The following is a 25,138-nucleotide window of genomic DNA, read 5'->3' on the forward strand; positions in this document are numbered from 1 at the left end:
TGATACCCCAAAGAGGCGTTATCCAGACAGAATCAGGAAGCCTCCTCAAAGACTGAACTTATAATTGCTTAAACTTAACCAATGTATCTAGCAACCGTAATTGTAATTAGTTATCATTTAGTTGTTAAATGAATGTTATGTACTGTTTATCTAAAAGGGGAGGAATTGTTGTGTATGTACCTTTAAGAGAATAACTGGTCTCAGACTGCAGTAACCACCCCTGTATAAAAGGCGCTAGTGAGCCTCTGTAGTTTCAGTTTCCCGATTGACTTCATTCAGTAAAGACTTGTTTTGTTCAACTCCTGCTGTCCGTGTCTCAATCATTCACAGACATAATACCTAGGATGTAGGCCGTCAGGTCCAGGGGATTTGTCGGCTTTTAGTCCCATTAGTTTCTCTTGTACTTTTTCCTCTACTTATATTAATTACGTTAAGTTCCTCACCCTCATTAGACCCTTGGTTCCCCACCATTTTTGATATGCTTTTTGTGTCTTCTACTGTGAAGACAGATACAAAATATTTGTTTAATGTTTCTGCCATTTCCTTATTCTCCATAATAATTTCACCCTCTAAGGGACCAATGTTTACTTTTGCTACTCTCTTCCTTTTTACATACTTGTAGAAGCTCTTACAATCTGCTTTTATATTTCTTGCTAGTTTTCTCTCAATCTATTTTTTCCCTTTTTATCAATTTTTTTTGGTCAACCTTTGCTGGTTTCTGAAACTTTCCCAATCCTCAGGCTTACTATTATTCTTTGCAACATTATAAGCTTCTTCTTTCAATCTAATGCTATCCTTAACTTCTTTAGTTAGCCACGGTTGGATCACTTTTCCCATGGAGTTTTTGTTTCTCAATGGAATGCAAGAATGCAAATTACGAAGCAATATAATAGAAGTTTTTTAAATTATGAAAGATTGGAACAGGTTGGATAGAAACAGAATGTTTCCAATAGTTGATGAGTCAAAAAACAAGATTTAGAGCAGACTACAGGAAACACTTCTTCATGCAGAGTTTTGCGAGGCTGTGGAATTCACTTCCACGGTTCATGGTTGAGCCAAAAACTATGGCAACATTCAAGATTAGTGCATCTACAAGATGCACTGCAACAACTTGCCAAGGCTTCTTCAGCAGCACCTCCCAAACCCGCGACCTCTTCCACCTAGGACAAGGGCAGCAGGCGCATGGGAACACCACCACCTCCAGGTTCCCCTCCAAGTCATACACCATCCTGACTTGAAGTATATCCCCAAACCTTCATCGTCGCTGGGTCAAAATCCTGGAACTCCCTACCGAACAACACTGTGGGAGTGCCTTCACCACACGGACTGCAGCGGTTCAAGAAGGCGGCTCACCACAACCTTCTCAAGGGCAATTAGGGATGGGCAATAAATGCTGGCCTTGCCAGCAATGCCCACATCCCATAAACAAATTTAAAAAAAGACTGGATAGGTGAATGAAGGAAATGAGGTTGAAGGGATATGGGGACAAGGTAGGTGACATAAGAAAACTAAGCGTATGTGGGATTAACGTCTGTTAGTTCCACCTCGTCGATGAGGGGGATCATTCTTGGAAGATCGAACGAATCTTCAGAGCAGCACGGGGCCGGGAGTTGCCAATCATGATGGTAGGGACCTCCCATGAGTGGAGCGACGCTGGAACCCGAAGAATCGTTCGTGAAGAGTAACGTTGGTGGACGTAGAAAGAAGAGGCCTGATGGAATGCAACACGTCAGGGAGCACAGTTTCCCACTGCTGGTCTGGTGGGTTGCGTGACCTCAGTGCAAGACGAACAGCGTTCCAAATGATAGCGTTGTATCTCTCAACCTGTCCGTTACCGATGGGATGATACGGTGTCGTTTTACTTGTGGCGATTCCCTGTTGGGAAAGATAACTTTTGAGTTCGCTTGACATGAAGGAGGGACCCCGATCAGAATGGATGAAATTGGCCGTACCGCAAAGGGAAAAGACCTGATCGAGGCATTTGATCACTCTGGAAGTAAGCATATTGGAACAGGTGGAAGTAAGCATATTGGAACAGGGGAAAGCAAAGGGAAAGCGTGAATATTCATCCCCCATAGGTGTTTCGCGTTGAGGAAGGCAATGGCCCTTTAAAGTCAATGCTGAGTCGCTGCATAGGCTGTATAGCGTGTATGAGCGAGCCAGCCGACGGACGGAAGAATTGCGGTTTTAATTCCACGCAAATTCTACAAGTGGAACATGTTCTTTTCACGTCTTCCGTAGAAAATGGGAGATTTTTAGATCGCACAAAGTGCAACATACGGGTAATGCCAGGATGGCATAAGTCAGTATGAAGATCCGCAAGAGTCGAAGTTGACATAGAAGAGCCCACGCCCGAGTATTTATACTTTCCTTGGATGGCGCCACCAGCTGGCCGCCCAGTGTTACCATTCATGTAGAAATGACTCATGAGATAAGATTCATGACAGTAGGTAAATGAGATTGGAACTATTTGCTAGTGTGGAGGGTAAACACCGATGTAGACTGATTGGACCGAATATAGCCTGTTTCCACGTTGTAACTTCTACGTATTTCTATGTAGATTCAGAAGTGTAAATCCTGTCATTTCCATGCAACAGACCCATAACAGTGAGACATTACTTCTCCATTTACTGCTCTAGCACTAGGGCGACTTGAGGTATAAAACACTCTTTGAAATGGTATTTGCTGGGTGCCTCCAATAACCAAATGCTTCCGGTGACATTGCTTCAGCTCTGTCTACAGGTGGGTTAAGCTCTCAGCCTGTCCTTACAGGCCAACAAGACGCTTTGGGGGAGAAATTCGGTATCGCCGCACTTGGGGCGCAATTATCAGCCGGGCGCAAAGTTTAGCGCCTGGCGCTAATTATTGCCTCCGAATGCAAACTTGGCTTCTGTCGCCCCTGGAGGTGATTGGAGCGCTAAATCGGGCACTACACACCTCTCTTAAGGCACTAACACTGAGGAGCGAGGCGCTACCTCAGAGCGCTGGCGAAGCTCATGTGATGCCAGTCAGAAATGGAACACAGACACACTGGCACCAGCCAGTTCTTAAAGGGGAGGGTCGATCTTGCTCTCCATCAACACCCTGCTCATTGCAGCCTTGAATCTCGGCCTGGAGAGACCTATACGTCAAATCTGCTGGAAAGAACAATGGAGAGGCTCAGGGTGCAGCCCTCATAGTCTCTTCTAAATCGACGCAAGATCAAATCAAAATGAACCAACAAAATGCTGCTCAGTACCCAAAACTCCTCAGCACAGCGTTGAATATCTCCAGAAGTCAAGTCTCTCTCTCTCTCTCTCTGAATGCGTGGTGCAAAAATGTCACTGACAAAAAAAGGCAGGAAGCGGTCGCCTTTAAAAATAGTGCTCCCCCAGTCCCTTCCCGACTGCAAAACGCTCCCTTCAACCTGTCATTGCTAGCGGCAGGCGGTAAGGCAGGGGGCGCCACTCAATATCCGGTCCAGGGCGCTACCAGGGCGTTGCACGCTCGACTGACGTCACGACCTGCGAGCGCAGGAGATCGCGGCGGTAGTGTTTAGCGCCGCCGCAAAATGTCTGGTCAATTTCGCGAGTGGCGCAAACATTGCTGTGCCCGGGCGCTAGTTGCTTTGCGCCCCATTAAGGCACTAATGGGAGGCGCAAACCAACCGAATTATTCCCCCTTTGTATCGTCTGCCAATACCAGGGGAGATCTCAAGCAGTATCCAAAGTGACGTTTCTTTTCTTGCATGCACAAATGCAGTTGTTTTAAAGTTGAGTTTGCAAATGTTGTGCATGTGCAGTTGTTCTGTTGCTGCAACATGTGTCCTACAGTATGAAACACACACACACACACACTTTATTTATAAAGTGCCTTTCATGACCCCAACATACCAAAGCACTTGCACCCAATTAAGTACTTTTGAAGTGTTGTATCGGAAATGTAAACCTGAACCCTCATACTCAGCTTATATTAGGGATACGGTAGCACAGTAGTTATATTACTGGACTAGTAATCCAGAGGCCTGGGCTAATAATCAAGAGATGCGAGTTCAAATCCCACCATGGCGGCGGCGGCGGGGGGGGGGGATTTAAATTCAGTTAATTAAATAATTAAAAAACCAGCATTACTAATGGTGACAATGAAACTGCTGGGTTGTTGTAAAAACCCAACTGGTCCACTAATGTCCTTTAGGGAAGGAAACCTGCCATCCTTACCCGGTCTGGCCTACATGTGACTCCAGACCCACAACAATGTGGTTGACTCTTAACTGCCTTCTGAAATGGCCTAGCAGCCCACTCAGTTGTACCAAACTACTACGACAAAGTCACCACAAGGACTGCAGCGGTTCAAGGCGGCGGCTCACCACCACCTTCTCAAGGGTAATTAGGGATGGGCAATAAATGTCGGCCATGCCACCAATGCCTACATCCCGTGAACGAATAAATTTAAAAAAAATTAAAGGAGCCATTTGCAATGGTTCCATACAAGTCAGTTGCACTGATGCCAAATTCATTTCTTAATTCAAAGTCTGATCATTTAAACTTTTTAAGAACAAAATTCCCACTTTGACATTTTACTTACATTGCCTAATTCAAATTATTTGATAATTGAAATTTTTTAATGCAAAAAAAAGGACTGAATTATCAGGAGTAAACTGTATATTGTGGACCATTTCTTTAGGAATCCATAAGGAGACACTGGGTTGCCCCAGTGGCATCAAACCAAAAAAGAATCTAACAAAAGTGCCCCCTTTTCAGAGGGGCACAACTAATAGGAACCTAAATCATTAAAAACCAAAGGAATCTTATCAGATTAAATAATAATGCTGCCACCCGTGTCCAATATGCCCTCCAGTCCCTGCGGTCCTCACCGGTCGCAGAAGGCCTCAAATGTACCAACAGACACCACATGCTCCTTTCTCCAGGGCCATCTACATACTGCGGATGTCAGTGGAATACTCTTTCGACCAGCAACGTCAAAACTACATTGCTGGACTACACAAGTGCCAAAAAGGGACACCCAATCCAAGTGCCACAGGTTTTCTGTTGACAGCAATTTGCCTCCAGAACTCGGTACTGAAACCCATTCTCAATGAAAGCAACAGTGCCTCAAGAGCTACATATGCTGCACTGTTTGAAATACAGGGTTGCCTGCAGCGGTAAAATACAAGGCACAGAACAGAACATGCTGGAAATACTCAGCGGATCAGGAATCGTCTGTGAGGAGCGGAGGATAGGGTTAACGTCTCAGTTCTACGACCATTCGTCAGACCACGCTTTATTTCAGATCAGCAGCATTTTGCTTTTTGTCCTACAAGGTAAAGCTTCATACACACATCAGATCTAGGACACTGTAAACTCTTGAGACTCACAAATCAGCCAAGTGTTCACACTCTCACCACAACCAGGGACAGAATAACCCAGGGATTCTCTCAAATTCACATCCCAGAACCGGAGTCAGGATAACAACTACTTGCATTTATATAGCGCCTTTAACGTAGTAAAACCCAAGGCGTTTTACTGAACAAAATTTAACACCGAGCCACATAAGGAGATATTAAGACAGATGGGTAGATTTTAAGAAGCGTCTTAAAGGAGGCGGAGAGGTTCCAGAGCTTTGCGACTCACACTCTTTCACACACACACCACAGCCAGAGAGAGAGAATAACCCAGAGGCACTCTATCTCACACTCACATCCCAGAGACGGGATAACCCAGGGTCTCGCTCACTCTCTCCCTTTCTCTCACACAAACACGCTCAACCTCCATACCGACGAGCTTTGTTCACTCCGGACCCCAGCCGAGCTCGGCCGCACGCTCATTCTCAGGCGCTTTGTTCACCCTCTTTCCAACAGCGCCCGTAGAACTGGTCTTTGAACCCAGCGGGCAGGACCCGGCCTGTCGCCCGCCATAGGCTCTCTGTGATCGATCGAGGTCGGTTCGGCGCGTCTCCTACCTGTGGAGCTGGGGCTCGGGCCAGTGTGTCAGTGGGCCGGTGTCTGTATCGCTCGCTCTCCCGGTGCTGCTTTCTGCGCGACTCTCGCTCTGCTGCTCCCAGTTCCCTCTGATTGCTGCAGGCACCTCACTCTCACTCACTCACTCCCTCCGTCCGTCCGTCGGAACCCGGCCGCCGCCTCTCTTCCTCCCGCTCTCACTCGCCACTCGCGTTTTTTTCCTCCGTGACAACCGGACTCGCTGTTCCCAGGAGACCCGCCTCCGGCATCGCCGGATTGGTTCGATAACGTCACAGCGCACTGGCGATCTGCCAGTCTATTGGTCGAGAAGGCTGTCGATCGGTAACGTCACGCAGCCTCACGGTGCTAATCATTTCCGGTCTGCCGTTAGTTTAAAGGCAAACGAGGAAGTGTAGACAAAACCAGAAACACAGATTAATGTTGTGTGAGCCGACTTTTCATTTTATAAATCACTGTTTCTTTGTTGTTTTGATACAGAATGTGCCACGAACGTATTTAGTTTAACGTGGTTCATTTTGTGAAGATACAAATCTGTCAATGGCACCAAATCATCAACACCGCATATCCCTGCTTTTAAGCACGTATGTGTTATTTCCTCCTGTTTGATGGTGGGATTATTATTGACCTAATTTAGGGTCTGTCCGCGATTTCATTTCCGGGATCAGGGTTCATTTTGAAGAAATGCTTCCGGGTGCCCTTCGGGACAATCGTTGGCGAGGAACCGTCCCGAGCTCGCGTTGTGACTTGTGATGGCGCGAGCATCTGCGGGGGTGGGCGACCCCTCGAGCGGAGAGGAGGAACCGCCCAGCCCCCAGGTCGGGGAGGTTCAGGTATCCGCTAAACCGCACTCACTGCGCGTACAGGAGGCGACCTCGGCCGGGGGAGGGCGGGCTTAGGCGTGACATTGGGAGTCATCGAAGTGAAGGCCGGTTACAGGCAAAGCTGGGGAGGCCCGTGTTTACTGTGGAGAGTCCGGCGGTCGGCAGCAGGTCGCCGGCTGATTTTAATTTGAGGATGTTCAGTCAAACTTATAAAATTGAAACTTATAAAATTCTAACCGGACTAGACAGACTAGATGCAGGAAGGATGTTCCCGATGGCGGGGGATAAGGGGTAAGCCATTTAGGACAGAGATGAAGAGGAATTTCTTCACCCAGAGAGTGGTGAACCTGTGGAATTCTCTACCACAGAAGGCAGTGGAGGCCAATTCATTAAATATATTCAAGAAGGAGTTGGATATATTTCTTAAGGCTAAAGGGATATGGGGAGAAAGCAGGGACCGGGAACTGAATTTGGATGATCAGCCATGATCTCATTGAATGGCGGAGCAGGCTTGAGGGGCCGAATGGCCTACTCCTCCTATCTTCTATGGTTCTATGTACCCCCCACCACACAAATGACCGCTCCGCTACCGAGAGCGGTGGGACATTCCCGGGCTGCTGTTAGTGCCCTAGTCGGGAGCACTCTGTGACCCTCCGTCCCTCCCGCACACCTGGTGCGGCAGTGGCCTGCAACGAGCGGCGCCTTGCTGGACTGGGGTCTGAGCAGAGCCCCCCAGCCCGCCCTGGTCTTTGTCCGTCCGCACGCCGTCGCCGAACCCCCAAGTTGGAGCCCGGGCTCAGTGCGTGGAGTAACCATGGTGATCAGTCAGATTGACAGGCGTGACAAGCGTTTGTGCACCGGTTTCTATCAAAACAGGTTCTTATTTCAAACTGGGACATGCTCCTAGGAGTGCTACTTGGGTGAATCTGATTATTACTTGTTTCCAGGTCACAATATTCCCTGTTGCAAATATCTGCACTAGATATTCACGTGTTCAGCATCAGCTCTCCAGCCTGTAACCATACCCCCGCCCCTTTCAATCGAGAGTTTATTTTTACTGCCAAATACTTGGTTCATAGGATAGCAAAATACTGCGGATGCTGGAAATCCGAAATAACAGAAAAAGCTGGAAAACTGCCTTTTGTTTCATTTCCTGCCTTTTCTCTCGGTTCTGTAGAAGGGTTTCGACCCGAAACGTTGACTCTATTTCTCTCTCCATGGATGTTGCATGGCCTGCTGAGTTTTTTCCAGCATTTTCTGGTGTTACTTGGTTCTTAGGATAGCGTAAGAAAAATAAAATTCATCACAAAAGCCACTCTTCAGAACAGAGGGCTGGAGAATGCCCAGACTGTGTCTGGATGGGACAGTATAAGAGACCAAAAACTGAAGTTTGACTGGGAGGGACGAGTTAAAATGGTAAACCACAGGTAGCTGTCACATGTGCTGACGGAACGGAGCTATTTGGCACAGTGGTCATCTAATCTGTATTTGGTGTCTCCAATATAGAGAGCACACCGCAAGTACAGTTCCCTCCTTCCCTTCCCCCTTCCCCAACATTACTGAAATGCTTGCTTATCTTTCAGGCTTAAGTTCTAATTAACTGAGATGTCAGAAGCCAACTGTTTCTCTTTACAGATGTTGACTGGCCTATTGTGTATTTCCAGCAGTCTTTTTTCGTCGAGTTGTTAGTCTGATATTGCAGATAGTTGTAAAATTACAATTTTAAATGTATACATTTGGTGGCCTGCTACAGCTCCTGACCCTTCAGGAAATGCTGCCCCCCGCTTTCTGCAGTCTGCCTCTCTCCCCTGAGCCCCCATTTTGTAGTGTCTAACCCACCACCTCCTAAGCCCCTATTCCCCAGTCTCCCTTTCTTTCCCAACCCCAGTCCTGTCGCCCTTCCCTCTTCTCCCCCCATCCCAATCAAAGTATCCTGTTTCTGCCCCTCCCCCATAGTCATCTTCAGGTCCAACCCTATGCTCAGACTCTCTCCCCTTCACCAGCCAGTCCTGTTTCCGGTCAATCCTAAGTGAGTGCCGGCTCTCTGTGCCTGTTGTAATATATTTGGGTAGAACAAATGAGGGACAGTGACATAATGAGTTGCTCGTCCATGTGCTTGTTTACTCGGCCAGAGCGAACTGAGCATGCTCATACAAAACCACATGATAATACATTGCATTGCTTTCCCCCTTTTTTTTTAAAAAGTGAATGTATTCTTTTCTCATATAACAAAACTATGCTCTTATTTGTCTCAGTATTACATAATAAAGACTCCTGGCTTGTATTTTAAATGAACTACAAATCCAGTTTAATGACAGGATTGCGGAGCCTTCCTGACCTCCTTACAGAAGGTTTTGTTGTTGAACCAATTTTTAGGCTGTTTTGTTTTGGTTTCGAACTCAAAGATGATCCTGTTTCCATCTCAGACTTGTTTGAACCTGGTACTTCAGATACTGAAGTCTGAACTGAGTCAAAATCATGTATGTGTTCATGATCAAGTGGTTCAAGATCATGTCTTGGTTCATCTCTAGCAGAGATCATTTGACCTACATGAACACTTTGGATTTTGTCACCAATTTCAACCAAATATCTCTTGGTTCCACCAAAGTCTACTGTGGTTCCTACATCCCACTTGTGTGAATTCGACTTGCCAAGGGGACTGAACACGATTGCACTCGTTTTGTTTGAAACTGCATTCTTTCTGATTGGTGTCATAATGACGTTTCTGTTCAACTCTTGAGGCCAAATTCGGCTAATCAAGACTCAGTCGTATTCTCAATCTCTTCTTCAGCAAGAGTTCTGTTGGGGCATGTCCAGTTGTAGTATGCGGAGTAGTTCTGTACTTCAGCAAGAAATTTGCCAAACATTACTTCATGCTGAGTCTTGAACAACCCTATAATGCTTGTTTTTTGAGAGCTTCTTTCACTATTCTGACTGACCTTTCAGCTGCTCCATTTGAAGCTGGATGATATGGTGGAACGAGAATGTGTTTGATACCGTTCCGTTTCATGAATTCTTGGAACAGAGCAGGAAGGAACTGAGGGCGATTGTCAGAAACAAGCTCTTCAGGTAAGCTATGACATGCGAAGATAGACCTCAACTCATCTATGGTACGTTCAGTTTTAGTATTTGAAGCCATGTGTTTCACTTCAAACCACTTTGAGTGACTATCTACAAGTACCAGGAAATAATCATTTGCTCTCTCACAGAAGTCTACATGTACTCTCTGAAAAGGTCTAACGGTCTACTTGGCCATAGTCAGGGATTTAGTGGAGTTTTGGGTGGTTTGTTTCTGCAATTTTGGCAAGTGCTGCATTTGCTGGCAAGTGATTCATGATCATTGTCCAATCTGAGCCAGTAAACAAAGCTTCTTGCAATTGATTTAATACTGACGATCCCTGGATGTTCAGCCTGAAGTTCGGCCAGAATTCTATCTCTCAAAGAAGTAGCTACCACCACTCTGTTTCCCCACTTGATAAAACCTTGCTCACAAGATAGTTCAGTTCCCACACAGTAGCGAGAAGCATCGCACGCTAACTTACGCTCACGCTCTGTGCTGTAGTGCACAAGTAGAGCATCGCTAGAGAGACTTTTCCTACAAGCGTCATAAGCTTCCTGTTGCGTTTTCGTCCATTTCCACTGGACATCCTTCTTGGGGAGCTCATGCAATGGAGCTAACATGGTCGCTAACTCAAGTTATGGAATTGTTTCAATTCTGTGTCCATATACTAATCAGTCAATCCATTCAAGGTGTTTTCATACACTTTTTTCAGTACTGAGTCCTTTTGAGTCTCATCTGCAATCTCAGTTGCAGTCACAGGAAAGTCTTGGTCAACTGCACCTAGCATGAAGATTGCACCTTCACTCCCAACACGAGTCATCATGTGGCAACCTGGACAAGGCATCTACGATTGAGTTTTGCTTTGAAGTGCGATATTCAATTGTGTAGTCATATTGTGACAACAACACTGCTCAACTTTGCATTCTCGATGCAGCCATTACAGGGATGGCAGATTTGGGCCCCAATATTGCTCGGAGCGGTTGGTTATCAGGGTAAATTTTTTGCCAATCACAAATCAGGAACTGTTGAAATTTCTTGATTCCAAACATTATGGTGAGTGCTTCCTTTTCAATTTGCACGTAATTTCTTTCGCTCTTTGTGAGGGTTTGCGTTGAGAACGCGATTGGTTTCTCTTTGCCATCATCCATTACGTGGCTTATGACCGCTCCCACACCGTAGCTGGAAGCATCACATGCTAACTTAAGCTCACGCTCTATGTCGTCGTGTACAAGTAGAGCATCGCTAAAGTGACTTCTCACAAGCATCATAAGCTTCCTGTTGTGCTTTCGTCCACGTCTACTGGACATCCTTCTTGAGGAGCTCGTGCAATGGAGCTAACATGGTTGCTAACTCGGGTAAGAATCGCGCGTAGTATTGGACCATTCCAAGGCAAGGTCTTAACTCGGACACGTTCTGTGGCTTTAGAACATTGATGACAGCATCAACCTTTTCCTTCACTGGTTGCAAGCTATTTGCATCAACTTTCAGACCAAACTACACCACCTCGGGCAGCATAAAAGGACATTTGCTTCTTTTCAATTTGACATTGTGGGTGTTCAACCTTTGAAGCAATATATCTAGCACTTCTAGATTTTCTTCCTCGCTGCTTGTTGTGATCATCAGATCGTCTTGATTGCAGAAGCAATTTGGAACTCCTTGCAAAATCTTATCCATTGTAGCCTGGAAGATTTTGGGGGAGGACTTTACACCTTATGGCAGCTTGGTGTATGAGTACAGTCCCTTGTGTGTGTTGATGGTGAGATACTGTTGACTCTCTTTGTCAACATTCAGCTGAGCGTAAGCGTGCGATAGGTCAAGCTTGGAGAAGACCAGAGAGTGCTGCATACAAATCTTGCGATGTAGGTAACAGGTACTGCTCATCGTCAACTGCTTGGTTGATAGTAACTTTGTAGTCACCGCACAGCGTACAGTTTTGTCTGCTTTGGGCACTACCACAATCTGGGTAGCCCATTCACTTTTGTCAGTTTTTACTAGCACTGCGTTCTCTTTGAACTTCGCTAGCTCTTTCTCCACCTGACTTTGCAACGCATAAGGGTCTGGCCTTGCCTTACAACAATAGACAGGCATCACGTTGGACTTGGTTCGGATATGGGCCCCAGTGATGCCCTCATAACTGTCTGTGAACATGCGTTCATACTTGATCAGCAGTGTGTTGAGTCGCTTCTTTGAAGCATCTGGATTGAAGATGTTTTTCTAGTCTAGTTTTAACTTTCTCAACCAGTCTTTGCCCATGAGAGTTAGCCTGTTGTAGCCCGCTACAATAATAAGCAGCCTTACTGACTGACCATTGTGTTGAACTGTACATTCCATTTGTCCACATATCTCTAGGATTTCTCCGGAGTAAGTTTTTAACTCTGCGGTATTCTTTGTAAGTGGTACATGATTAAACTTACACTCGTACGTGTCCTTACTCATGATAGAGCAGTCTGCCGCTGTGTCGATACACATATCAATATATTGCTCGTTGATCAAAAGTTTTGGACGGAAGTCTTTCTCACGACTGCTAGCGTTGCCACTAGGAGCATAGATACTGTAGGTGCCTTGTTTTTCAGCATCAGGTGTATACACTTCAAGATTGTGAACTCCTCCCTTTTGTTGTCACTGCTTTGCATTGCCACTAGAATGGCTCTTGCTTCCTGCTTTAGATCTAGCTCTGCAAGGTGTTGCAAGGTCACATTTTTTCTGAGAGTGAAAACACTTCACATTTCTGTATTGGCAGGACTGGTGAGTGGTTTCCGTTGCAGTGAAAACAATTCACTGAACTGCTCTCACCGACATGATTTTGACTCGGTCTCACAACGTTAGGTTTGTGACTAGACCTTAGCTGCACTAGTCACTTGAGTTGGACTGAGTTCCATAGCATTCCGCCGTCTCCATAGATAGGGCAATTTTGCATGCTATGTCAAACGTTAGGTTCGGAGTGTTCAGTAACTTGGGCTGTGTGCGCTCATCCACTAGTCCACACACAAACTTATCACACAACGCACGATCCAAAAATGTGCCGAGATTACAATGCAAAGACAGGTTCTTAAGAGCTACGATGTATTCACTGATGGTTTCACTTTGTTTTTGGTATGAGACTTCTAGCTCTCTGCTATTTCTAACGGCTTTGGGACAAAATGTTCTTTGAGTTTTGCGACAATGTCTTCAAACGACGCTTCCTTCACTTTCCCTGGTGAGAAATGTGAAGTGTTTTCACTCCCAGAAGCAAAGCCATATTTCAACAGCGGAGGACTGCTCTATCATGAGTAAGGACGTTCAACGATCCGTAGACTTCTGGCCCAATCTCGGTTAGAAAAATTACTTTTATCCGTTCACGAATTGCTTTATTTTGATCTCGAACATTCTCATCTGCACCTTCAGTCTCAATGTTATTGGCCCTAAAAAATCATCATCCGCGCAATGTAAGAACTGAATGGTTCGCGATCTCGCTCATGCTGAGGTTTCTGATGAATCCTATAGGCATGGCCATGATTGTCCCAATCTCGTGGAACAGTGACTCGGCACGCTACCTGTGAACATGTGAGAATCAGTGTGCTGTTGCTGTGTATACATACATGCAAAGGCGAAGCACAGACAATTCTGCATGAGCATTAACGGTAAAACATCGCAAAAATTTAGTTTGTGTCTCAAATTCACCTTAAACTTGTCCGCTCAAAGGTTGAACACTGTGTCCTTCCATGATCCGTAAAAATGGCTTTGGGATCCTATCCTCCTCGCTAAAATGTAACATATTTAGGTAGAACAAATGAGGGACAGTGACACAATGAGTTGCTGGTACGTGTGCTTGTTTATTCAGCCAGAGTGAACTGAGCATACTCATACAAAACCACATGATAATACATTGCACCTGTGGGTAGGTGGAGGGTGCTGTCCAATTTCGGGACACTAAGCGCAGGATACCACGGGCTGAATTAAACTGTCGTACGTTTACAACCTCCGCTCTATACCTATATGAATGGGTTAGTAATAGGCATGTACATGTTCACTTTCTAATTGGAGTACTTTTAAAGCAGTGCTATTTCAAAAAGGACCTAATCCCAGTAATGCTATGAATAGAGCAGAGGCAAACTAATGCAAGCTGAAAAGAGGAAAAAAATGTCCTTTTTAAGAGGTGGAATCTTGTCTACAATTTATATGTAGGATTGATTGGGGAATGTCACTCAAAGGGTTGACGGTGGATAGGCAATGGCAAACATTCAAAGACCGCATGGATGAACTACAGAATTTGTTCATCCCAGTTTGGCATAAAAATAAAACAAAAAAGGTGACTCAACCGTGGCTAACAAGGGAAATTAGGGATAGCATAAGATCCAAGGAGAAGACATATAAATTGGCCAGCAAAAGCAATAATCCTGAAGATTGGGAGCAGTTTAGGATTCAACAAAAGAGGACAAAGGGATTAATTAAAAAGGGGGAAATAGAATATGAGAGTAAGCTTGCAGGGAACATAAAAACTGACTGTAAAAGCTTTTATAGATATGTGAAGAGAAAAAGATTGGTGAAGTCAAGCGTAGGTCCCTTGCAGTCAGAATCAGGGGAATTTATAATGGGGAATAAAGAAATGGCAGACCAACTAAATACATATTTTGGTTCTGTCTTCACAAAGGAGGACACAAATAACCTCCCAGAGATGTCAAGGAACATAGGGTCTGATGAAAGGGTGGAACTGAAATAAATCAGTATTTGTAGGGAAATGGTGTTAGGAAAATTGATGGGACTGAAGGCCGATAAATCCCCAGGGCCTGATAATCTACATCCTAGGGTACTTAAGGAAGTGGCCCTAGAAATAGTAGATGCATTGCTGGTCATCTTCCAGAACTCGATAGACTCTGGAACAGTACCCATGGATTGGAGGGTAGCTAATGTTACCCCACTATTCAAAAAAGGTGGTAGAGAAAAAGCAGGGAATTATAGACCGGTAAGCCTGACATCGGTAGTGGGGAAAATGCTAGAGTCCATTATAAAAGATGTAATAGAGCACTTGGAAAGCAGTGACAGGATCGGACAAAGTCAACATGGATTTACAAAAGGTAAATCGTGCTTGACTAATCTGGAATTTTTTGAGGATGTAACTGGTAAAATAGATAAGGGAGAACTAGTGGATGTGGTGTATTTGGACTTTAAGAAGGCTTTCGATAAGGTCCCGCATAAGAGATTAGCGTGCAAAATTAAGGCACATGGGATTGGGGGCAAGGTATTGACTTGGATAGAGAACTGGTTGGCGGATAGGAAGCAAAGAGTTGGAATAAACGGGTCGTTTTCCGAGTGGCAGGCAGTGACTAGTGGGGCACCACAAGGATCGGTCCTAGGACCCCAGCTGTTCACTATATATTAATAATCTGGACGAGGGAATTGGATGTAGTACCTCCAAATTTGCAGACGACACAGCTGGGTGGGAGGGTATGCTGTGAGGAGGATGTCGTGAAACTCCAGTACGATTTGGACAGGTTAAGTGATTGGGCAGAAACATGGCAAATGCACTATAATGTGGATACATGTGAGGTTATCCACTTTGGTGGCAAAAACAGGAAGGCAGATGATTATTTGAATGGCAATAGATTGGGAGAAGGGGAAGTGCAAAGAGACCTGGGTGTTCTTGTGCACCAGTTGCTGAAGGTAAGCATGCAGGTGCAGCAGGCGGTTAAGAAGGCAAATGGTATGTTGGCCTTCGTAGCAAGAGGGTTCGAGTACAGGAACAAGGATATCTTGCTGCAATTGTACAGGGCCTTGGTGAGACCGCACCTTGAGTATTGTGTGCAGTTTTGGTCACCTTACCTGAGGAAGGACGTTCTTGCCATGGAGGGAGTGCAGCGAAGATTCACCAGGCTGATACCTGGGATGGCAGGAATGACGTATGAGGAGAGATTGTGTCGATTGGGCTTATACTCGCTGGAGTTTAGAAGATTGAGAGGGGATCTCATCGAAACCTATAAAATTCTGTCAGGCTTGGACAGACTAGATGCAGGAAGGATTTTTCCGATGGCTGGGGAGTCCAGAACCAGGGGTCATAGTCTAAGGATAAGGGGTAAGCCATTTAGGACAGAGATGAGGAGGAATTTCTTCACCCAGAGAGTGGTGAACCTGTGGAATTCTCTACCACAGAAGGCAGTTGAGGCCAATTCATTAAATATATTCAAGAAGGAGTTGGATATATTTCTTAAGGCTAAAGGAATCAAGGGATATGGGGAGAAGGCAGGGACAGGGTACTGAATTTGGATGATCAGCCATGATCTCATTGAATGGCAGAGCAGGCTCGAGGGGCCGAATGGCCTACTCCAGCTCCTATCTTCTATGTTTCTATGTAGGAAAATGTAAATGGATGCAAAATACTGAGGGTAGTAGGGACCAACATGGTGAACAGGTTGACTGATCATGAGCCATGACGTGTTATCGATCAGGTGCTTAATTCATGGCTTGCAGACGTTAGTTTCTATTTATATACAGGGTAGTAGCTTTATCTGATAACTTCCTCACATGAGGCTCACCCCTCCTTAGGTACTTGTCCTTTCAATCATACCGGACATATTCGGTAAAGTGCATTCCTTTCATATGATCTGCTTGAACATGCAAACAAACTGCCCACCTCCGATGACTTGTCTCTTTGGAGTCATGGTCAACGCCTCTCCGCCGTTGTCCAGCTGGGTGGGACAACACTCGCCTAGTTCCATTCTTATCTATCTAATCGTAGCCAGAGAATTACCTGCAACGGCTTCTCTTCCCGCTCCTGCCTCGTAGCCTCTGGTGTTCTCCAAGGAATCATCCTTGGCCTCCTCCTATTTCTCATCTACCATGGCGACATCATCCGAAAGCACAGCGTCAGTTTCCACATGTACGCTGATCACACCCAGCTCTACCTCACTACCTCTTCTCTCGACCCCGCCATGGTGACTAAATTGTCAGACTGCTTGTCCGACTTATAGTTCTGGATGAGCAAAAATTTTCTCCAATTAAATATTGGGAAGACCGAAGCCATTGTTTTCGGCCTCCACCGCAAACTCCGTTCCCTAGCCACTGACTCCATCCCTCTCCCTAACCTCTGTCTGAGGCTGAACCACACAGTTCGCAACCTTGGTATCATATTTGACCCTGAAATGAGCTTCCGACCACATATCCGTCCTTGCCTCAGCTCATCTGCTGCTGAAACCCTCATCCATGCCTTTGTTACCTCTAGACTTGAATATTCCAACGCACTCCTGGCTGGCCTCTCTCATTCTACGCTACGTAAACTTGAATTCATCCAAAACTCGGCTCCCTGTGTCCTAACTCGCACCAAGTCCCGTTCGCCTGTCACCCCTCTGCTCGCTGACCTACACTGGCTCCCGGTTAAGTAGCGCCTCGATTTCAAAATTCTCATCTTTGTTTTCCAATCCCTCCATGGCCTCGCCCCTCCCTATCTCTGTAATCTCCTTCAGCCCCGCGCTCCTCTAATTCTACCCTCTGGAGCATCCCTGATTATAATCGTTCAATCATTAGTGTCCGTGCCTTCTGTTGCCTAGGCCCTAAGCTCTGGAATTCCCTGCCTAAATCTCTCTGCCTCGCTACCTCTCTTTCCTCCTTTAAGACGCTGTTTAAAATCTACCTCTTTGACCAAGCTTTTCGTCACCTACCCTAATTTATTCTTGCGTGGCTCGGTGTCATTTTTTGTCTTATAATACTCCTGTGCAGCGCCTTGGGATGTTTTACTACGTTAAAGGTGCTATATAAATACAAGTTGTTGTTGTTTAATCATGTTAGAATCCCTCTCAAGCCTGTTTACAGGGAGCCAGTAATGGCAAACCTGACATTTCTAATAATATTGGCTGGTGCATACATCAGAAATTGATCCTGGGACCTTCCTGGTCTGAATGGCTCAGTTTCACACTAGGCAGTGCATTTACCAACTAAGCTAAGAAGCTGGCCATCGCAATTTTACTGTAAATTTCTTTTCTGAAGAATCTCGTCTTTTGTCATTCTCCAGGGTCCAGTTGGTACTTCGTACATCCCTACAGCAGAAGAAAAGCGAGTCTTCAGAGAATGCAATCGGGAGAGCTTCTATTATAGATGTATGTATAAATTCTTGCTCAATTGCTATTCACTTGTATTCAGTGAGTTGACATTTTTAAATTTTATTTCAATCAGTAGAAATGTAATTTGTTTATTGGTTTATAAGCAGCGGCAAGTTTAGATATCCTTTTTCTTAAAGAATTCACGCCATACAGGAACGTGTTTTATTTTCCAAAATTAATCTTTCTAATTAAAAATTTCAAGATATACTGAATTCTGCTCTGGGGTGTTTTGCTCTGGTGACCAGTTGAGAAACTCTGTTTAGGATTTGCAGGTCATGACTCATCATGCAGTAATAATGCATATTCACCCATTTTCTCCTGCAAACATGGTGGTACTATAGTTAATTAACCACAATAATTTTAATAAATAGTTAACAGCGCCAATACTGAATGTTCGCTATGCTTTAACAATAATTGTACATGATGCCATATGTTTATTTTTACTGCTAATATTTTCAATGTTGCCTGGCAGCTGGAGCAGTTTTTTTAAACAGTCCCCAGTTTAAATTCCTGTAAACCGTATTTAACTCTGCCCAACTTGATGTATTTATCATTCATCTGCTTTTCTCTTTTTCTCCCCCCCCCCCCCCCCCCATTGAATTTGGAATTGTGTAATACTTTCTGTTCCAATTAATAGGAACTGCTAAAAGTTCAATTTGCAAATCATAGTAAACCCGTGTCTAACTCTAACAAGCGCAATAGATTTTCTATTTTGGAGGATTCCAGAGGCCAGGTGTCAGCCTTGGCTCAATGGTAGCACTCTCGCCTTTGAGTCAGAAGGTCATGGGTTCAAACCCCACTCCAGAAGCTTGAGCACATGATTCAGGCTGACACTGTACTGCCATACTGTTAAAGGTTCCATTATTCCGATGAGACGTTAAACCTAATCCAAATCTGCCCCCCTCAGAGGGATGTAAAAGTCCCATGCCAGGGGAGTTCTCCTGGTGTCCTGGCCAATATTTATCACTCAACCAACATCACTAAAATAGATTATCTGGTCATGTTGTTTATGGAACCTTGCTGTGTGTAAATTGGCTGCCACATTTCCCTACATTACAACAGTGGCTACAATATTACAATTGGCTGTAAAGCGCTTTGGGACATGCTGAGGTTGTGAAAGGCACTATATAAATGCAAGCCTTTCCTTTTTATATCATCCTTACTGCAATTTTATTGGTTTTTCACCTCGAGCTGCCACTGGAACTTCAATTTTTTTTTTTCAGACTAGGATACTACCACAACAAGAATGTAATCCTATTATACGGTTCAGATTCCATTTATAAACGAGGAGTGAAATTTGGTCATTTATGACATTGGAATACCTCAGAGATCAGTATGTTGCAATCATTCCCGAAGTCCATTGTTTCCTAATGATTTAGAAAACTTTTTTGTAGTGTCAAATTGTCGTCACAATGATGTATGTGTGTACTCGGATCTGCTGTGGGCAGATATAGATTATCCAAAACTGTTCACCTTAAAAGCCTTCCTAGAGAAGAAACCTTTTCTCGCATCTGACATCATCCGAAAACACAGCATCAATTTCCACATGTACACCGACGATACCCAGCTCTACCTCGCCACCACTTCTCTCAACCCCTCCACGGTCTCTAAATTGTCAGACTGCTTGTCCGACATCCAGTTATGGATGAGCAGAAATTTTCTCCAACTAAATATTGGGAAGACCAAAGCCATTGTTTTCGGTCCCCGCCACAAACTCCAATCCCTAGCCATTGACTCCATCCCTCTCCCTAACATCTGTCTGAGGCTGAACTGCACTGTTTGCAACCTTGGTGTCATATTTGACCCTGAAATGAGCTTCTGACGACTTATCCGCAGCATAACTAAGACTGCCTATTTCCACCTCCATAAGATCGCCCTTCTCCGCCCTTGCCTCAGCTCATCCGCTGCTGAAACCCTCATCCACGCCTTTGTTACCTCTAGACTTGACTATTCCAATGCACTCCTGGCTGGCCGCCCACTTTCTACCCTACGTAGGTCATCCAAAACTCGGCTGCCCGTGTCCTAACTTGCACCGTCTCGTTCACGCCATCACCCCTGTGATCGCTGACCTACATTAGCTCCTGGTTAAGCAACGTCTCGATTTTAAAATTCTCATTCTTGTTTTCAAATCCCTTCATGGCCTTGCCCCTCCCTATCTCTGTAATCTCCTGCTGCCCCACAACCACCCCCCCCCCCCCCCCCCCGCCCCAGAGATATCTGCGCTCCTCTAATTCTGCCCTCTTGAGCATCCCTGATTATAATCGCTCAACCTTTGGTGGGTGCCTTCTGTTGCCTAGGCCCTAAGCTCTGGAATTCCCTGCCGCTACCTCTTTCCTCCTTTAAGACGCTCCTTAAAACCTACCTCTTAGCCCAAGCTTTTGGTCACCTGCCTTAATTTATCCTTATGTGGCTCGGTGTCAAATTTTATGTCTTGCAATACTCCTGTGCAGCACCTTGGGACGTTTTACTACGTTAAAGGTACTATATAAATAGAAGTTATTGTTGTTGTTGAAATCACTGCTTTAGCAAATTGACTCACCCAATCCTTGCTATAGAAATATCTTTATAATTTTATTGCAAAGTTTTTTTGAATCACCAGGTAGAGCTGTAACTTTTCAGAGTCGCTATTCAACAGTACAGTAATCCAGTTTATTTACCAATTTGTTTGAATGTTCTTTACAGCACTGCCTTTTTCTGGGATGAGCATGCTAGTAACGCAAGTCCTAATCTCTCGAGGTAACTTTTGAAGTAATTAACACAATTTTTTGATTAAAATGATTGCATTCATAATGAGTTGATGTAGTTTCTGTACTTCCTATTTAGGAATCCTTTCTACTTCAACTCGATTTGGATCCATACCTAAAGTCGCATGTAAGTGAAGTTTGTATTCATTTCTTAAGCAACAGAGAAATCAACTTGAAGTTAATGCACCTTGTTGAACTTCTAAGTTTACTGGTTGTAGAGGAATTTTCCTTACTCTCTGGTGGAAGCAATGTTTCCCTGATGGATTTATATCTAGTGGTGTAAAACGTTTAAAATATTTTTTTAAATTTCTGCACGTGATGTGCATTTTCACTATCAAAAGGAGGGATGTCAGGATTGGGTCTGGATAATTTTTGGATTTAAGTGTCTGGTTCAAGCACTCCCAAATTAGGTATGAACTTGATGCAAAAAAAAAAAAAAAAAGCTCCCGCTCCTCCTCTTGGCTTAAACTCAGCCCAGTGAAGGTCAACAAACTCGCCTTGAGTAGGCTGTTGGAAGAATCTCTCCACCTTGTACTTTCTAAATAATAGAGCAGCAAAAATAGTCCAGAAACAATTTGTCTTCCTTCATAATTGGAGTAACAGTAAACCATGTTGGAAGAAGTGAATAAAAAGGGGTTCAATGTGTGGCCAATCAAAAAATATTAGAATAGATTGATACAGCACAAAAGGAGGCCATTCGGCCGATCATGCCTGTGCTGGCTCTTTGAAAAAGCTATATAATTAGTCCCACTCCCCTGCTCTTTCTCCATAGTCCTGCAAATTTCTTCCCTTCAAATATTTATCCAATTCCCTTTTGAAAGTTATTAGTAAATCTGCTTCCAGCACTCATGCAAAAGTTATATACTGCAAATACTGGAAATCTGAAATAAAAACAGAAAATGCTGGAAATACTCAGCAGGTCAGGCAGCATCTGTGGAGAGAGAAACAGAGTTAAAGTTTCAGGTCGATGACCCTTCGTTAGAGCTGGAAAAAGTTAGAGATGTAACAGATTTTAAAGCAAGTGCAGTGGCAGGGAAAGGGGGGGAGGGGAGGAAAGAACAAAGGGAAGGTCTGCGATTGGGTGGAAGGCAGGAGTGATTAGATGACAAAAGGTATGATAGTACAATGCAAAAGGAGATGGTATTCGGACAAGTAAAGAAACAAAAGATAAGTCTAGAAGAGGTGTAAATGGGGATGGCAGAATCATCAACAGCCGCTACGTTGAAAAAATAGGGGTAGAGGTTATGATCTGAAATTGTTGAACTCTATGTTGAGTCCGGAAGGCTGTAAAGTGCCTAATCGAAAGATAAGGTGCTGTTCCTCGAGCTTACATTGAGCTTCGTTGGAACAGTGTAAGAGGCCGAGGTCAGAGTGCTTTTTTGCTTCCAGCACTCTTTCAGGCAGCACATTCCAGATCATCATTTTTTTTTTGCTTTTGGTTCTTTTGCCAATTACTTTAAATCTGTGTCCCCTGCTTACCTACAGTTTCTCTATCAAAACTTTTCATGATTTTTTTAGCAACTCTATCAAATCTTCCTTGACCTTCTCTGCTCCAAGGAGAACAATTCCAGTTTCTCTAGTCTCTCTACATAACTGAAGTCTTTCATCCCTGGTGCCATGCCAGTAAATCTTGTCTGCACCCTCTCTCTAAGGCCTTGACATCCTTCATAAAGTGTGGTGCCCAGAATTAACCAGTGTACTCCAGCTGATGCCTAACCAGTGTTTTAAAAAGGTTTAGCATAGCTTCCTTGCTCTTGTACTCTATGCCTCTATTTATAAAGTCAAGGATCCCCTATGCCTTTTTTAACAACCTTCTCAACTTGTCCTGCCTCCTTCAAAAAGATTCGTGTACGTATACCCCCAAGTGTCTGTGCCTGCACCCCCCCCCCCCCCGTTAAAATTGTAACATTTAGTTTATATTGCCTCTCCTTTGTTCTTCCTATCAAAATGCATCACTTCACACTTGTGTGTTAAATTTAAGGTACCATATGTGCCCATTTCACCAGTCTGTCTATGTCCTCCTGAGAAATCTGTTACTGTCCTCCTCCCTGTTTACTGCATTTCCAAGTTTTGTGTCATATGCAAACTTTAAAATTATAGAAGGTAGGAGCAGGAGTCGGCCATTCGGCCCCTCGAGCCTGCTCCGCCATTCAATGAGATCATGGCTGATCATCCAAATTCAGTACCCTGTCCCTGCTTTCTCCCCATATCCCTTGATCCCTTTAGCCTTAAGAAATATATCCAACTCATTCTTGAATATATTTAATGAATTGGCCTCTACTGCCTTCTGTGGTAGAGAATTCCACAGGTTCACCACTCTCTGGGGGAAGAAATTCCTCCTCATCTCTGTCCTAAATGGCTTACCCCTTATCCTTAGACTGTGACCTCTGGTTCTGGACTCCCCGACCATCGGGAACATCCTTCCTGCAACTAGTCTGTCCAGTCCTGTCAGAATTTTATAAGTTTCAATGAGATCCCCTCTCATTCTTCTAAACTCCAACGAGCCCAGTCGACCCAATCTCTCCTCATACGTCATTCCTGCCATCCCAGGTATCAGCCTGGTGAATCTTCGCTGCACTCCCTCCATAGCAAGAACATCCTTCCTCAGATAAGGCGACCAAAACTGCACACAATATTCAAGATGTGGTCTCACCAAGGCCCTGTACAACTGCAGCAAGACGTCCTTGTTCCTGTACTCAAACCCTCTCGCTACGAAGGCCAACATACCATTTGCCTTCTTAACCGCCTGCTGCACCTGCATGCTTGCCTTCAGCGACTGGTGCACAAGGACACCCAGGTCTCGTTGCATTTCCCCTTCTCCCAATCTATTGCCATTCAGATAATAATCTGCCTTCCTGTTTTTGACGCCAAAGTGGAGAACCTCGCATTTATCCACGTTATATTGCATCTGCCATGCTTCTGCCCAATCACCCAACCTGTCCAAATCATACTGGAGTTTCTCTGCATCCTCCTCACAGCACACACGCCCACCCAGCTTTGTGTTGTCTGCAAACTTGGAGATATTACATCTAGTTCCCTCGTCTAGATCATTAATATATATTGTGAATAACTGGGGTCCAAGGACCGATCCCTGCGGTACCCCACTAGTCACTGCCTGCCACTCGGAAAAAGACCCGTTTATTCCAGCTCTTTGCTTTCTGTCTGCCAACCGGTTCTCTATCCAAGTCAATACCTTGCCCCCAATCCCATGTGTCTTAACTTTACACGCTAATCTCTTATGCGGGACCTTATCGAAAGCCTTTTAAAAGTCCAAATACACCACATCCACTGGTTCTCCCTTATCTATTTTACCAGTTACACCCTCAAAAAATTCCAGTAGATTAGTCAAGCATGATTCACCTTTTGTAAATCCATGTTGACTTTGTCCGATCCTGTCACTGTTTTCCAAGTGCTCTGCTATTACATCTTTTATAATGGACTCTAGCATTTTCCCCACTACCGATGTCAGGCTTACCGGTCTGTAATTCCCCGTTTTCTCTCTACCACCTTTTTTGAATAGTGGGGTAACATTAGCTACCCTCCAATCCATGGGTACTGTTCCAGATTCCATCGAATGTTGGAAGATGATCAGCAATGCATCTACTATTTCTAGGGCCACTTCGTTAAGTACCCTAGGATGTAGATTATCAGGCCCTGGGGATTTATCAGCCTTCAATCCTGTCAATTTCCCTAATACCATTTCCCTACAAATACTGATTTCTTTCAGTGCCTCCCTTTCATCAGACCCTATGTTCCCCGACATCTCTGGGAGGTTATTTGTGTCTTCCTTTGTGAAGACAGAACCAAAATATGTATTTAATTGGTCTGCCATTTTTTTGTTCCTGATATACCGCCCCCACATCTTGCATGAGGCACTACTGGCCTCTGTCGATCCCCCTCTGCAGGCCTTTGCGAAGTGGCCTTTCTTCAAGCAGGTCGAGCAGGTCGCGTTTTTGGCAGGGCAGCGCGACCTCGGGTGTTTCGCCTGGCTGCAGAAGAAGCAGCCGGCGGCCCGATCGCGGGGGTCCGATGTCGGAGCCGGTACCGGGGGTGGCGGTCTCGATTGGGTCCGGGATGCCGACGCTGAGGTAGGTCCCGGGGGGGTTGCTGCGGGGGGTATTGCGGTCGGGGTCGGTCCCATGTCCCAGGGTCGCGAGTTACAGTACCTTGAGTATGCCTCGAGGTCCTGATGGGCCACTTCTAGAGAGCGAGCGAGGGCTGCAGCTTTGTCCAGGTCGAGGTCCTTTGCTTCCAGTAGTCTTTGCCGTGAGTAGTTGGACCGCAGGCCTTTCACGAAGGCATCGCGGACATTGTCTTCAGTATTTTCTGCCGCCGTTACCGCTTTAAAGTTACAGTCTCTGCCGAGTGCTTGTAGCACCCGTAAAAATTCATCCACGGGCTCTCCTGGCTGTTGCGGGCGGGATCTTAGGAGGTGTCTGGCATACATGGAATTTACCGGGCTCTGGTACTGTCTTTTCAGCTGGTTG

At 45.0% G+C, this 25,138-nt stretch overlaps 2 protein-coding genes across 5 annotated transcripts in view; one reads left to right on the plus strand and one right to left on the minus strand.

Moving 5' to 3' along the window:
- The window catches only part of fryl (furry homolog, like), a 599,764-nt gene extending 593,474 nt beyond the window's left edge, over positions 1-6,290 (minus strand). For all 3 annotated transcript variants that reach the window (XM_085969926.1, XM_085969925.1, XM_085969924.1), the window contains exon 1: positions 5,938-6,290. The gene's annotated coding sequence lies outside the window, so the exon portion shown is untranslated. The remainder of the gene's footprint in view (positions 1-5,937) is intronic.
- Positions 6,291-6,630: 340 nt separating this feature from the next.
- ociad1 (OCIA domain containing 1) overlaps positions 6,631-25,138 on the plus strand; it is a 53,101-nt gene continuing 34,593 nt past the window's right edge. The window contains exons 1-4 of one of the 2 annotated variants that reach the window (XM_085969929.1): positions 6,631-6,786; positions 17,820-17,904; positions 20,590-20,643; positions 20,731-20,778. In XM_085969929.1, the coding sequence (XP_085826055.1) occupies positions 6,706-6,786; positions 17,820-17,904; positions 20,590-20,643; positions 20,731-20,778 (268 nt within the window). In that variant the 5' untranslated portion in view covers positions 6,631-6,705. Of the gene's footprint in view, positions 6,787-17,819; positions 17,905-19,142; positions 19,241-20,589; positions 20,644-20,710; positions 20,779-25,138 lie in introns of those variants that run through there. The other variant, XM_085969930.1, reaches the window with a different exon arrangement.

Source organism: Somniosus microcephalus, chromosome 2 (genome assembly GCF_052327205.1).
Source record: "Somniosus microcephalus isolate GS21.2 chromosome 2, FLI_Smic_1.0, whole genome shotgun sequence".
Taxonomy (NCBI): Eukaryota; Metazoa; Chordata; class Chondrichthyes; order Squaliformes; family Somniosidae; genus Somniosus; species Somniosus microcephalus.